This window comes from Carassius carassius, chromosome 26 (genome assembly GCF_963082965.1).
Source record: "Carassius carassius chromosome 26, fCarCar2.1, whole genome shotgun sequence".
In the NCBI taxonomy this organism is placed as follows: Eukaryota; Metazoa; Chordata; class Actinopteri; order Cypriniformes; family Cyprinidae; genus Carassius; species Carassius carassius.
In genome coordinates, this window is record NC_081780.1 from 11806003 (window position 1) to 11819965 (window position 13963).

Below are 13963 nucleotides of genomic sequence, written 5' to 3' on the forward strand. Positions count from 1 at the left end.
TTCTTTTTTTGATTATATATATATATATATATATATATATATGTTATTGATTTATTTGCCAATAAATTTGTTTAATTTTTTGAGAACATTGTAGTTCATTTCCTTTTGGTCTCCCCTTATTTAAAGGAAGTGGCCCGTTGGTAACATTTGTTTCGTACAAAAACAATCAATATTTGCTTGGCCTACCTTCTCAACCACACCACGTCTGTACACCACCACACCAGGGAAGGCTACCAAACAACACAATTCCACACAATAGATTGGACCTCCTCTCTAGGCCTCCCTAGAGGTGCCCGCTTAAAAACCCTCTACCTACCTGGCCACGCCCTCTACTAATTGCCACCTCACCGGCTACACACTGAAAACCGTCAAAACAGCCTCTACATTGCGAATAAATCAGTCGCATATGTGAATAAATTTTACTCAGGGCGAGTAAATTGTCTATTGTTAGCCATTGGCTAATAAATTCTTATATTTTAATCGCCAGTGTGTGTGTGTTCGAGGCTATTAAGATTGGCGCAGATATATTTTCACTCGCTGAACACTGACTGAACGCTTCAGAGTTCTCTCTCCATCAAGCGATCTGTACTTTTAAATTCATCTCAATGGACGCACAGTACACCTGTATTTGCCTCTTTTACTGTCTATGGTATTTGCTGAACTGTAAACTCTGTGAGAAGGAGCACGACTTGCCGACGCTTTGCTGATAGCTCTGTTTCTCACACATGCAAAGAGAGAGAGCGAGAGTCTTACCACGCTACGTACATGTAAACTATATTCTTTGTTGTCTTCTCCTGTCAAAATAATGGAGTTCATTTAGAATTATTCATATTTTTAAACAAGCAGAAGATATGCCGGTTTCTCCGGTAGTGGGCTGAGCTAATGCGCAAATGTCAATTTCATTGGCTGGCGCTCATCTATTACCGTCCCTGTTTTGATTTCAGAAAATCAGTTCGACCGAACGCAGACAACGTGATTAATATTCATGAACCCAGCAGCTCATCAATCCATAGTGCATTGTATATTGTATGGTAGTAGAATTAGTAGTATTATTATCTTTTAATAATAATTATTATGATCTATTACTTTTTTTTTTTTTTTTTTTACAGAAACCCTCAATTAACAAAAATATCTTAAGCATCACCACCAGTCTTAAGTTCAGATAAATTACAAATATGCATTCATTACAAATTCATTTTTACATAAAGGCATTGTGCTTGAAATATTACTATTATTTTGTAAAATGTATGTGATGCTGCTACTACTGTTAATTAAAAATTAATCACACAATATTTCTTCCATGTTTTAATTTTAATAGCAAATCCCCTTTATTTACCAAAAAAGAAAATGTTTAAATTTCATAAATTAAAAGACAAATTAAATTTGGGTGAAACTGGTTTACTGTTTTTCATAATTATATTACTTGTAGAAGAACTTTAAACACAATTGTAAATAAGTATAAAGAATGGCATTGGTTTTATTTTTAGTGATAAAAAGTTTTTTTTTTTAATTCGCATATTTTTGTGTTTTGCTTTGGTACCGAAATTGGTACCGAGAACCGCGGATTTTCACTGGTATCGGTACCGAATACTGAAATTTTGGTACCGTGACAACACTTATGTTGGTATTTCTTGCTCTGAATCTGACATAATATAAAAGTTTATTGATCTTTGAAAAGGTGTACTTGCGTTATAATGCCATTATCATTATATTAGTTGAAACTGGTCTTAGAACGACAATATTATCGTTTATCGTGATAATTTCTTGGACAATTTATCGTCCAGCAAAATTTGTTATCTTGACAGCCCTAGGTTCATTTGTTTCAGATGGCCTGAGAGATGAGTCTTTTTTTGCTCTATATGAGCCTATGTGAATAAGAACAACACACACTAATAGATGAAGAAGGTGCACTAATGTGATATATACATGCATGTCCTATAGTTTATATACAAAATATGTATGTGCAATACTCACAGGTCAGTGGGTCAGAATTACTGTAAATCCTGCTCATTACAAGAGTAAATAATTATGATTTACTGGGTTTGCAGCAAATAACCATAACCACAGTGTTCAGCCATACAAGCCCATCAATACTACAACCCATAAACATTTCTGAAACACAGTCTGCCAAAGCGGTGTAAAAACAGAGGAGAACAGTCATATATCACTCTCTTACAGTTCTGAACACTCTACAAATAACACAACATTCAGATTTTCCCATGAGTCTCTGTTCCCCTATGGATAATAATCACTGACAAATAAGACCAGCACCAGCTATGACCTTGCAGTAAATACCAGTTTCTAGATACGTACCCAAAAACAAACACACAGACAAATAATAGCGGGAATGAAACCGGGTAATGAATCTCAAGTACTTGAGTTATTGAACATGCAATCAAAGCAAAGGCTCAAAGCTATTTCTTTTATTTAAAAAAATTTAATGTTTTTATTTTTAGTAAGGAATTTTTTTTAAAATATAGTTCGATGACAGCATTAAAGCAGACTTGAGGAAGAAATGTACTAAAAAGACTTTCTAAAATCTCCAGAGTTTGAGAGTTTAAAGGTTCAAAAGCCAATAGCCGTGAACGCAGTATACACATTATACAACATCAGATGTCAAACACAGCTCATTATTCACACATTTATACTCAACACCTTTTAACTGGGATGCTGGATTGTGTAGAACATGTGCAGATGTGTGTGTACAGTATGTGTGTGTTGTACAGCATGAGGAAATTCAATAATGAGTCAGTGTATCAGTGGTCTGCTTAAAAAACTGAATACATACAAAGAAATTTCCTGTGCTATTCTAGTCACTACTTTCGATGCAATAAAAAAATTTCCCATCACACAGATGAAAAAAGAGAGTTAGACATCTATCCTTCTCAAATAGGCAGAATATGTGTGTACTAGACTGAACTGAAATATGTAACAAAAGGAAGTTTTAATAAAAATTTCAACACGTGTGAATACATCTGTGCACTGCCCTAATATCCTGTGCTCTCTAAATCAAGTGATCATTATCAGCATGCATGTGACTGTGCCAGGCCAGCTCATCTGGAAGGAAATAGCATCATGGGATATTGCGGTAACCCTGGCCTGTCATTTTACACACACAACACATCATCATCACTATCACTAGGACATCCTTTGACTGAGCACAAACACTGGACAACGATCAAGGCTGCATAATGTACACAGAACAGGCTCTTAAGCGGAGATACGAACATCCGTTTAAATATATGACTGCAACATCCAGGCCACACATATACAGAGAGCATTTCCAGCCAGTAATGTTGCATTCAATACGAATTGGGTTACACCAGTAAGCTGGTGTTAACTCAGCTTTAAGTGGATTTTTCTCAGGGACTGACACATTCTTCTGTCAGACCGTCCAATTCACTTCATAAATAATACATTCAAAAAGGTTATTCTCATAAACACTGTCAAGAAATGTCTGGGTGTTATTTCACTCCAAAATAAAAATACATTTGTGTTTCGGATAAAGAAATAGAAGACTATTCTGCATTCTAGAACTGTACATATTCTTAATTGTCGTAATGTAATCGTGGTCGTGATATTTACTCAATTTAATTTATATTGATTTTAATAAAATAAAAAATAAAATAAAGTAAATATTAAATATTTATTGTAATTGTGGTCATGGTATTTGTTTTACTAAATTGAATTAATAATTTTAAGTAACAAAAAATAAATAAATCAAACATAATATAACAAAATAATAACATAAAATATTTTTACAATGTAAATAAACTAAGGCATTAAAGATTTGTTCAAATAAAACACATTAACAAAATTAAATTAAATTAAATATTAAATAAAATATAATATAACAAAATAAAAAAGAAAATATTTTTTGACAATGTAAATAAACTAATGCAAATGAAAGATTTATTAAAATAACATACATTAACAAAATAAAATAAAATAAAATAAAACAATAAACAAGGACTGAATGTGTTAAGGTGTTTTTTAAAAAAGAAAAAAAAAAATCTGTTTTTATATATTTAACAAAGCAAAAAAAACAAAAAAAACAATGAATATCTTAATATACCTCCTGGTTTGTAAACAGTGTAATACAGTAATAAGGATGTGAATTTGGGGCACAGTATTCTTAATTGTCACAGCCCAAATAAAGAACTTTATTGACCAGAAAAAAGCCTTCATTTTCTTGACACAACAAGAAATATAATATAACAAAATATAACAAATATAAATTTTAATTTTGGGTATTTCTTCTTTAGGCTTACCGGTATTTAGAAAAATCTTCCATGACTGGTGAGTGTATGAATATATATCAAGAAAATGGGAGAACGGGTGATAGAGTGTGAAGGAGGAATAGAGTAATTGAGCTCTCTTGGCACCCGTTGTCTTTCTCTTCGGTTTGGCAGGCAGTGCTGATCCAGCCTCTAATGGGACTGTAAGTTGAGTCTTAGGTTCAATCAGGACAGAGCGAGAGAGCGAAGCTGATCGATACTACAGTGAAAGCCCTGCTACAAACGGCATAGAGATTTCAACTGAAAAAAAGAGCGAGGTAAGAAAGGAAGAGTGGAAAGAAGAGAGAGATTGAAAGATAAGATATGGGATTTGTAAAAGACAAGAAACAAAAAGAGGAGAGGGACTTTTTCTATTCACACGTCTTGGTGCCTGGCTGAACGGCTAAATTAGACACAACTTGAGGGGTCTTGTAAAGTGGAAAGTGTCAACACACATATTTCTCCAGAGGGAGGGTCAAAGGTCTGTGTTACTACTTCCATGCTTCTTGTAAAACATCAAAACATCCTCACACAAATCCATTGTTAACCTGTTAAGATCCTGTGATTTGGGAATGTCAGATATGCCATGTATTTAGGTTACATTCTGTAGCGAACAGAGGCATGCTGCCCACAAAAGGCTCAGGGTTGTTGATTTAAAAGCACAAGTGTGCACATCAGTATAGTATGAACTTGAAAGTATGGTTAAAAATGTAAATTTGAGGTTTGAGACACTTAAATCAGCCTAATATTGAGTTGTTACATCCAGGTTTAAAGCAACACTGGTATTTTCTATGCAAATCTCCATGAAACCAGCTAATCATGTGTCTGATCATGTGATCAGTGAGAACTTTCCAGGGGAAAACGAGATATCTAAGCCATAATACCAGGAGGATACTTGTCTAAATAGTGCTGTGCATGGCCTATCATCAGCACAGAAAACGCTAGGCCATAAGCTACACTAAACTAAAGGATGAGGGCCTAAGAGGTTGATTTATGACAGCTTTTCAAACAAAAGTCAAGCATGCTCCAAGGAGTAGAACAATCACTGGCAGAAGCACTACACAGAGCCTAAGCTAATCAAAGACCTCACTAGCACAGATGGGTTCCCTCCACGGAGCAGTTAGCCTTAACACATATTGCCACAGCTCGAGGAGAAAGAGCTAAACTGATCAGGGTACAGGAGGGATGCACTTTTAACCTGTGAAAAACCATTGAGACTGTGAATGATCTTTGCAACAAATGAGTTAATGGGATAACGTGTTACATGTATTGGTTAAGCCCCCTGCTAAAAAGAGTGTGTGCTGGATGATGGTTCCCATCATGCAGTGCTCTTATGAAGCTCTTTAAACCCTTAAAAATCTTTGAAACTGTGAATAATTTTTGCAAGTAATGAGATAATATGTTACATGTAGCACGTTTTGTCCCATGCTAAGGACACAGTGTTTTGAATGATGGTTCCCATCATGTAGTGCTGTTAAGAAGCTCTTTTAACCTGTGAAAAGGACTGAGACTGTGAATGATATTTGTGATAAATGTGTTAACAGAATAACATGTTACATGTAACATGTGGTACATCCCCTACTGAAAAGATTGTTTTTGGAAGAGGATTCCCATCATACAATGCTGTTATGAAGTTCTTTTAATCTGTGAAGCACACTGAGACTGTTAATTATGTTAGGAACAAATGTGTTAACTGAATTACATGTTTCATGTAACACATGTTACAGCCCCTTCTGAAAAGTCTGTTTTGAATGATGGTCTCCATCATGCAATGCTACTGTGAAGCTCATTGTGAAGCCCTAACCTGTGAAAAAAATTTAACTTAAGATGTAAATGTGTAGATAAGATAGTGTGTTACAGTACATTTAACACATGTTACATCCTGTCCTGTCCTAAAAAGAGTGTTACTGTGTTTAGGATGATGGTTTCCATCATGTAATGGTTTTATGAAGCTCTTTTAACAGTGAAATGTTTTTATAAATGTGTAAATTAGATTACAGTATATGTAACACGTTACATCCTCCCCTGTCCTAAATAGAGTGTGTTACTGTGTTTAGGATGATGGTTTCCATCATGTAATGCTTTATGAAGCTCTTTTAACATGTGAGAATTATTGATTGTGAATGATGTTAGTAACAAATGTGCTAATGAGATAGCATGTTATGTAACGTGTTACACCCCCTGCTAAAACCAGAGCATGTTTTGGAAGATGCTTCCCACCATGCAATACTGTTTTGCTAATGTCCTTACCAGGCTTCTTAACTATTGACATAGGTAAACCAATTCCAACATGCAAGTTATCTAGTTTAACCATGTTTTGCAGTTTTACTGGTGACCAGCATGGCTATCAAATATTTGTATTTATTTGTGTACTTATGGACAAACATAATTGAATAAACATTCTTCATGCAGTGCACATGAGCTTTCTTTTATTATATTAGTATTGAAGTAAATTGAGCTTGACAGTGAAGGAAAAACCTGCATCTGTCTAATCTGCTTCAAACACTGAAGAACGTTTCCTGCATAATAATGCAACAAATAAACGTGTTACTTTTAATGAAATGTACCAATGTAAAATTACTCTATTTCATACAGCACACCCACACTTCTTTCCTCCATTATCTGATGTGTACTGCATATAAAAATTGCAAGACCTCTGAAAGTCATAAGTCCTTTACATGGATTCATTCACAATAGCTGACATTTTTATCCAAAGCAACTTACAAATGAAGACTTGAAAATGAAGAACTGCACTCAAATGGGTTTGCCTGACCAAGTAACTGAATTCAAAGTAGAAATATTAACCAGTCCATGAAGTTTTATTATTTATTTGGTAATATTATTACCATTCATTAAGTTTGTTTTTTCATCTAATATTCCAATTTAATTTTTTTTTCCATTAGCTTTATTTCAGCTAAAGAAGTTTTATTTTTAGGTAACAATTCCAACTTTGGTCCACTGGGAAACAAACTTTTGTTACATGTTATAATGTTGCAACAATGAATGTTTTTGAGGATTTAATAATTATTAGTAAATTAATAAATAATTATTATTTGTGTGAGGTACTGTTCCACAGTCACTTACTGAGGTAAACTGAATTTCTGATTTACTCTAAACGTCACATAAACAAGCTTTCCATGATGGTCACAAAGCATTTTATTTGTTTAAGCAGGACATAATTACCCAAAATAAGCCACAAAGTAGTCCATGCTGATAATTTAAAAGTCTGGCTCTGCGAGTCTGGTTTGCAATTGTCTGGTTCCCATGCTGAGTCACTGTGCAAAAGTGAAACTTTCTTGGAAAGGGTCTTTTTCTTACTCGCCGTCACAGCGTGATTTATGTAGACTCACACGCAAGTGAGCACTTGGAAGCAGACAGAACACACTCCATTCCATACAAGTCTGAACTTTGACCCTAATACGCCACCCCTTCCTCCCCTGTCCACTTGTCTCTTAATGGATGGTGATATATAAACACCCTCCTCCCTCTTTCTCTCTATCTCAGAACACTCCTCCACACTAGCTGGCGGCTGCGCTCCAGACCAGAAGGTTTGTGAGCGGTCCATGTTTTTAGTAAGCGGCTCTGACAGTGAAGTGTGGATTGCTCTATGTGGTGCGCTCAATGGCACTGCAGTCTGTGTCGCTCAGCGGTCTGTTGCTGTGCCTGATAAGACAGGGGATAATGGCGCTGAATGTTTATTTTGATAAACTGCAGGGACATGATGAATCTGTGACTGCTCCAGACCGGCCAAGATGGAAAACAGATGCTAACTGCTCTTTTTTTATTATTAGCAAGTAGGGATAAGTCACGATGACTTCTTGTACAACAAATAACTGGTCAATTTTTTCTAATATTTTAGTGTTTTAATTAGTGTTTCATGCTTCAGCTGTTAGTCAGTTTGTATAGTAAAAAAAAAAAGTAAAATCTTTATATATTAATATTTATATAGTATGACTGACGGAAACTAGCTGACTCGCTGTCTACATAGGGCCCTCCCCTTATAAAAATTAACCATGGTTTTACAAATAAAACCAAAATTACTATAGTTAAACCATGGTAACCACAAATTAACCATGGTTTTGATACACTATAGTTTAACCATGGCATTTGTAGTAAAACTGTGGTTATACAAATGGTAATCAATATGGCAAAAAAACATGGTTACTACACTTTTACTATAAAACCCTAGTTTATTAGCACTAGCGTGTTAGCTCATTGCTAAGCTAACAGTGCAATACTCTATAATTCACAAATAATTTTTTATGGTATTTTTTCAGTATTGAGCAAAATATAAGAATTCATAGTTAACTTATCCGCCATCTTGTATTTATATTTTCATCGAGATGCATTATGGGATTGCCCTGTCTGTGTAGAGTATATGCAGTGCTGCCTTAGAATCAAATAGGGTATCTTAGAAGGAAACATAAATTAAGCTAACAACCTTCACACCAGCAGTGTGTCTGCAAAGAATGATTAACATGCTCAGTGACCAATCAAATTAGAGAACAAGGCAATCAGAAAAGTGACTGGCAGCCAAAGAGAGATCATCCCATCTTGTTTCCCATAACAAACATAATCGTCAGAGTATCCATAATGATGAATCAATGCCAGTAAGTGATGCTTTATTATGTATCTAGTGTATATGCTTTTAGTAAGATTGCAAAAGAATGGGAAAAAATAACATTCAGACCTAAAAATACATCAAGCTACTGTTTCACAAGTCCAGATAATGACTCAGGCTCTTTAATAGAGAGACAAATAATCACTGTGCAATCTAGTTTATCATTATCATATTAAGCACCAAGCGTATGAATGTAGTATTATTTGAAATCATGTGTTTCTAAGTGCTGTGCTGCCTAATACAGCATTCACAGTGTGTCATTATTGATGGGCTAATCCATTAGCACTATGAGGGCACATAACATTGATCGTACAGCAGTGGGTCCCGTCCCACATGCAACAGTGTATGTGTGTCAGAGGTCAAAGCCACCAACCTATGTCACTGGAACATACTTTATTCGTAATCCAGCCCGGGGTTTTTCCAAACTCACTTGCCTTACAGGGATTTTGACAGTAGGACAGAATATTAAAACGACCTACTTCTGCTTTTGCCAAAACGTGGAGAATACAACAGAGCACACTGCACGGAATACTGCATCCCGACATGCAAAGTGCTCAACAATGTGCTATTAAACTAAAACATTAGTTTAAATTAAATTAGTTTAGTTATTAAACTTAAACATTACATCAGTCATTTTTGACATCTGCTAAAAGCAAATACATTTTTTACACAAATTTGAATTAAAATGGAAAATAAATGAACATGCATCGATATTTCGAACATCGAACATTTTGTCCAATAATTAAGTGATTGTCATATGAAATTTTACTAATTTAATATTTTAAATAATTCATTCAAATGTTAAGATATTCATTTTCTACACTGTTTCTGAATAAAATATAAACTAAATAAAATTAAAAAATTATAATTATATTTAACAGCATTATGAAATTTGTGTTTTCAAAGATTGGCTTCAAGTAATCGCTACATGAAGGCAAAGGTAATCTAAAGGTAATGAAACAAACGAGCAGATACAATTAAATATTCAATCATTATTAATTTATCGATACCTATAAATCTTTAATATCAGCTGATAACCAGTATACTGTTCATCCTTAAAAAAATACTGTTTGAATTTAAAAAAGAGTGCATTGCATTGTGAGAAACAGTATTCTGTGCAATGCACTCTGTTGTAAGTTCAAACAGTATACAACAAAAGACCTTTCTATTACCTTATTTTTACGCATATTTTAAAGTTTCGCATCATAAACGAGTGAAAAAATCCATTAATTCGCAAAAAGTTTTTACGCTCACTATCATATTAAATTACTAAATTCTTAAGATACTGAAATTCTTTTTGTGTTTTGTTTTACTAGATAGATAGATAGATAGATAGATAGATAGATAGATAGATAGATAGATAGTATCCCATTCTGAACATTCTAAACATTCTGAACATTCTACTATTCTTCAAGTGACCTTTGACCTGTCGTAGACCCACCCTCATTTTCAGATAAGGCCATGTGAATCCTCCCTGGGCAATGTTTCGTCACTAACTGTGACGCTGCAGACCTCACAGAGAGAAAAAGCACAACTTCCAGCACTGTGGACAGATGGACAGAGCCAGACCCCCCCCCATGCACCGCACTGTTCCAATCCTCCAGCCAACAGTCTTGACCCAATAAGAGAAAAACAAAAACACAACACACTTCCCACCTTCCAACCAAACAAACCTCAAGGATCGGCCACAAAACAACAGAACAATGCCTTCATTAAGGGGCGGTGAGATTCTGTCAGCTGTTGCTGCTGGAAAAATGCACTATTACCAGGCCGAGGGATCATTTGTCCAGGCAGCACACACGCAGTATTGATTGTATTTGCAGTTTTAACCAGCGAGGTGGCTGGTGTCTGAGTCGGGCGGCACACTTCTCTGCTCGATCAGCCTCTCTTGCTCTCACAGACGCGAGCAGGCATGTCGTTCCCAGGTGCCCTTCCCCCATCTCTGCCTGGCCATTCCCGAAGCTTACGTTTTCTTCTCTCTGCTCCACACAGTTGTCATTTTACATACTGATGTGGAGATGATCGTGTTCCTGACATCATATACCTGAGAACTGCAAACACATGCATGCACAGCTGATCAAACATCACACATCAATCACACAGAGTGAACAGAGCAACACACACTAGGTACAGGAGAAATCGCTCTGTATTACGAAAATTACAGTGTGTTAAAGTTTATTCTGAAGGAAAGATTTCTTTTTTTTATGAGGCCTCATTAACCCTTCAATTACTAATTAATTAGAATTAATTGCAATGGAAATTGTATTGCTCAGAGGTTTCCTTAGCTGCATGTCGTAGCTTGCTCAACATATTTAATCAGTCAATCAATAAAATAAAATCTGTATCTCTCACTATAGAATTAAACCACTCCTTTGTTCTCAGAAATATTAGTTTGTATTTATTTAGTTTTATTTTACATCACAGGAATTTTCTTTTTTTGTATGCAAGATTTTTAATTCATAAACAAAAATAGTTTAAATCTCCCACTGTCTTACACCCACTAATTTCACCCCTCTGACTTATATATAAAAAAAATACAAAAAAAAAAAATTAAATAAAAAAAGAAGAAGAGGAAAAAAAATAATAATTAAAATCAATTGGGGTCCAAAAATGGATCTCAAACCACATTGACTTTCTTTGCATGGACAAAAAATACAGCTATTTTACAAAATATTTTATTTTGTGTTCCACAGAATAATAAAAGTCAGGATTGGAATGACATGATAAATAGACCGTATTTTAATTTTCGGAAGAAAAGCCTTTAAGTATCAATTTATTCTCCGATGTTTCTTATGAAACGCCTTAGGAGACATACAAAAACTGAGTTAGCATACAGTAAGAGTGGGGCTGTCATCATTACATGGTGGCCTGGGATAAAATTTTATGGGTGGCTCCACCACCCTTCATCAGGCCAAATGAGCAGGACCATGGTGGGCACCCCCTCACTGCATCTGATTCCCCCTCTCATACAGAACTATGAAATGAATGTGGGCAGTACTGTACAGCACAGATCATTTAGTCTTGGAAGTATTTGATGAGAAATTCTTGAGTTAAAGGGACAGTTAACCTGAAAACTGACAATTCAAAATTACAATTCAACATTACTCACACTGATGTTGTCCCAACCTGTATGATCTTCTAAGACACAAAAGAAGATATTTTAAACAATGTTGGTAACCAAACGGCTCTGGTTCTTTTTTTGGGACCACTCCCAAATAAAAAAAAAACAATCTTCTTTTATGTTCCAACACAGAAGAAAGTCAGTCATACAGGTTTGGAATGACATGAGGTTGTGTAAACAATGACAGAATTTTCATTTTTGAGTCAGCTATCCCTTTAATGCCATAATCTCGGACTTCTGATTGCAGACTTTGGTGTCTTGGCAAGACACTGAGCTCTCCTCTGCATCTCCAGAGCACACACATGTCAGATCTTCTCACAATGCAAGTCTATCAGGATACAAACAACAGCACTGCTTGTATTTAACATTAATGCGCACACTTTAGGGATGAGTGGTGGATTTCTAAACCGCTTGAACATGTTTCGGACAGATAAGCGAATTTCAAATCAAAGTTTGAGACGTGTAACGGAAAAAACATTAGAGAGTTTACAGACGTTGAAACTAAATGCCACAGCGGTCTTTCCTATATCCCGACACGCACCGTGTATGAGGGGCGCAGTGGGTCGGGGATGCCTAGAGTGGGTGTGTGTGTGAGTGTGTGTGGTGTGATGTATTGCATTGTTCAAGCAACTGCAATCCTTCTGTCTGTATTGATATAAACAGCACGACTCCCTGAAAGCCCTTTTATTTCAGACACACATAGCCTACATAAACTTATCCGCCACGGTCTGTTTTCATACCTGAGTAACCCAGGCAGAGGTATGGAGCCCGAGCCCGATCCCAGCAATCCTTTCTTCCCACTCAACAGCTTCTCCACCAGCCCCACATTCCCTGTCCGCGCCGCCTCCAGCAGCTCCTGCTCCTTCCCCATCCCGGACACAAGTTTAATCCACGAGAACAAAAACAAACCGGACTGAACGGCGAGGTCTGCTTTTAGGAAGCCTGCGGCATGTTACCGACAAACAGACGCTCCGCCGCGCGCTGCTGTATGAATGAAGCCGCTAGTCCATACCGGAGCTCAATGTTGGAATGATGCACCGGATATTTCCTGTAACACGGTCCCAGTGTAGCTATGCTCCTGACCGGCCGGTTGCCTGGAGAAGCCCTTTAAATCTCACTCACCAGCCGCTCTCCACACGCGCTGTTCTCCGAGCGCTCTTTCTTTCTCTTCTCTCTCTCTCTCTCTCTCTCTCTGTGTGTGCACGCAGTTGTACTGACAGCAGGGCGGCCCAGCATCAGTGTTTCTCTCTTTCTGTTCCTATATGGCAGTTTTCCGTTACGAGAAGAGAGAGCTGCCCCGGCTGGGCGTGGAGTCACGGACACCAAGCACTGTTACTGTAACCTTGTTTTGATTTCATTGGCGCACGAGGAGAAGATATCACATCATATTTTAAGACACGTTTCCACCCTACTGTGGTGGAGAGATGGTAATATGGTACTCCGTGATTTCCATGTAAAAATAACATGTATAAATTAACGTAAAAAATATATATAAAAGGTAAAAATGTCATGGTAATTCATTCAGTATTTATTTATTTGTTTGTTTTGAAAGACAAGAATATTAATAATTAGCCTAATATTGATGATGAATCAGAATATAAACATGCCAAGAATGTGGGCTTCATGTAAACATATTTAATGGTAAAGATAAAGCCAATATTCTCGTTTTCAAGAATACAGTAGGGGGGGAAATGCTGTATTTAATAACAAACACAGAACATTCCTCTAACGTTATTTGATTCCTTCTTGGTTATTTTTAAATTTCAAATTTCTAAACATTATATTAGGGGAGAACCTAAAATATTCTTGGGGGTTATTTTTAATATAATTAAGATCTTACAAACAGTTTATTTTGAATATTCAATGTAAATCATTACAAATCACATGTTACCCTAACTAAATAAATAATAACATCCTAGTTTATTTAAGGTTTAATTTTTACAA

At 36.0% G+C, this 13963-nt stretch overlaps 1 protein-coding gene across 4 annotated transcripts in view; it reads right to left on the bottom strand.

Moving 5' to 3' along the window:
- The window catches only part of anks1b (ankyrin repeat and sterile alpha motif domain containing 1B), a 178652-nt gene extending 165386 nt beyond the window's left edge, over positions 1–13266 (bottom strand). For 2 of the 4 annotated variants that reach the window (XM_059511227.1, XM_059511226.1), the window contains exon 1: positions 12760–13262. In XM_059511227.1, the coding sequence (XP_059367210.1) occupies positions 12760–12890 (131 nt within the window). In that variant the 5' untranslated portion in view covers positions 12891–13262. Of the gene's footprint in view, positions 1–12759 lie in introns of all 4 variants that reach the window. The other 2 variants (XM_059511230.1, XM_059511228.1) reach the window with 2 other exon arrangements.
- Between the last annotated feature and the right edge of the window lie 697 nt (positions 13267–13963).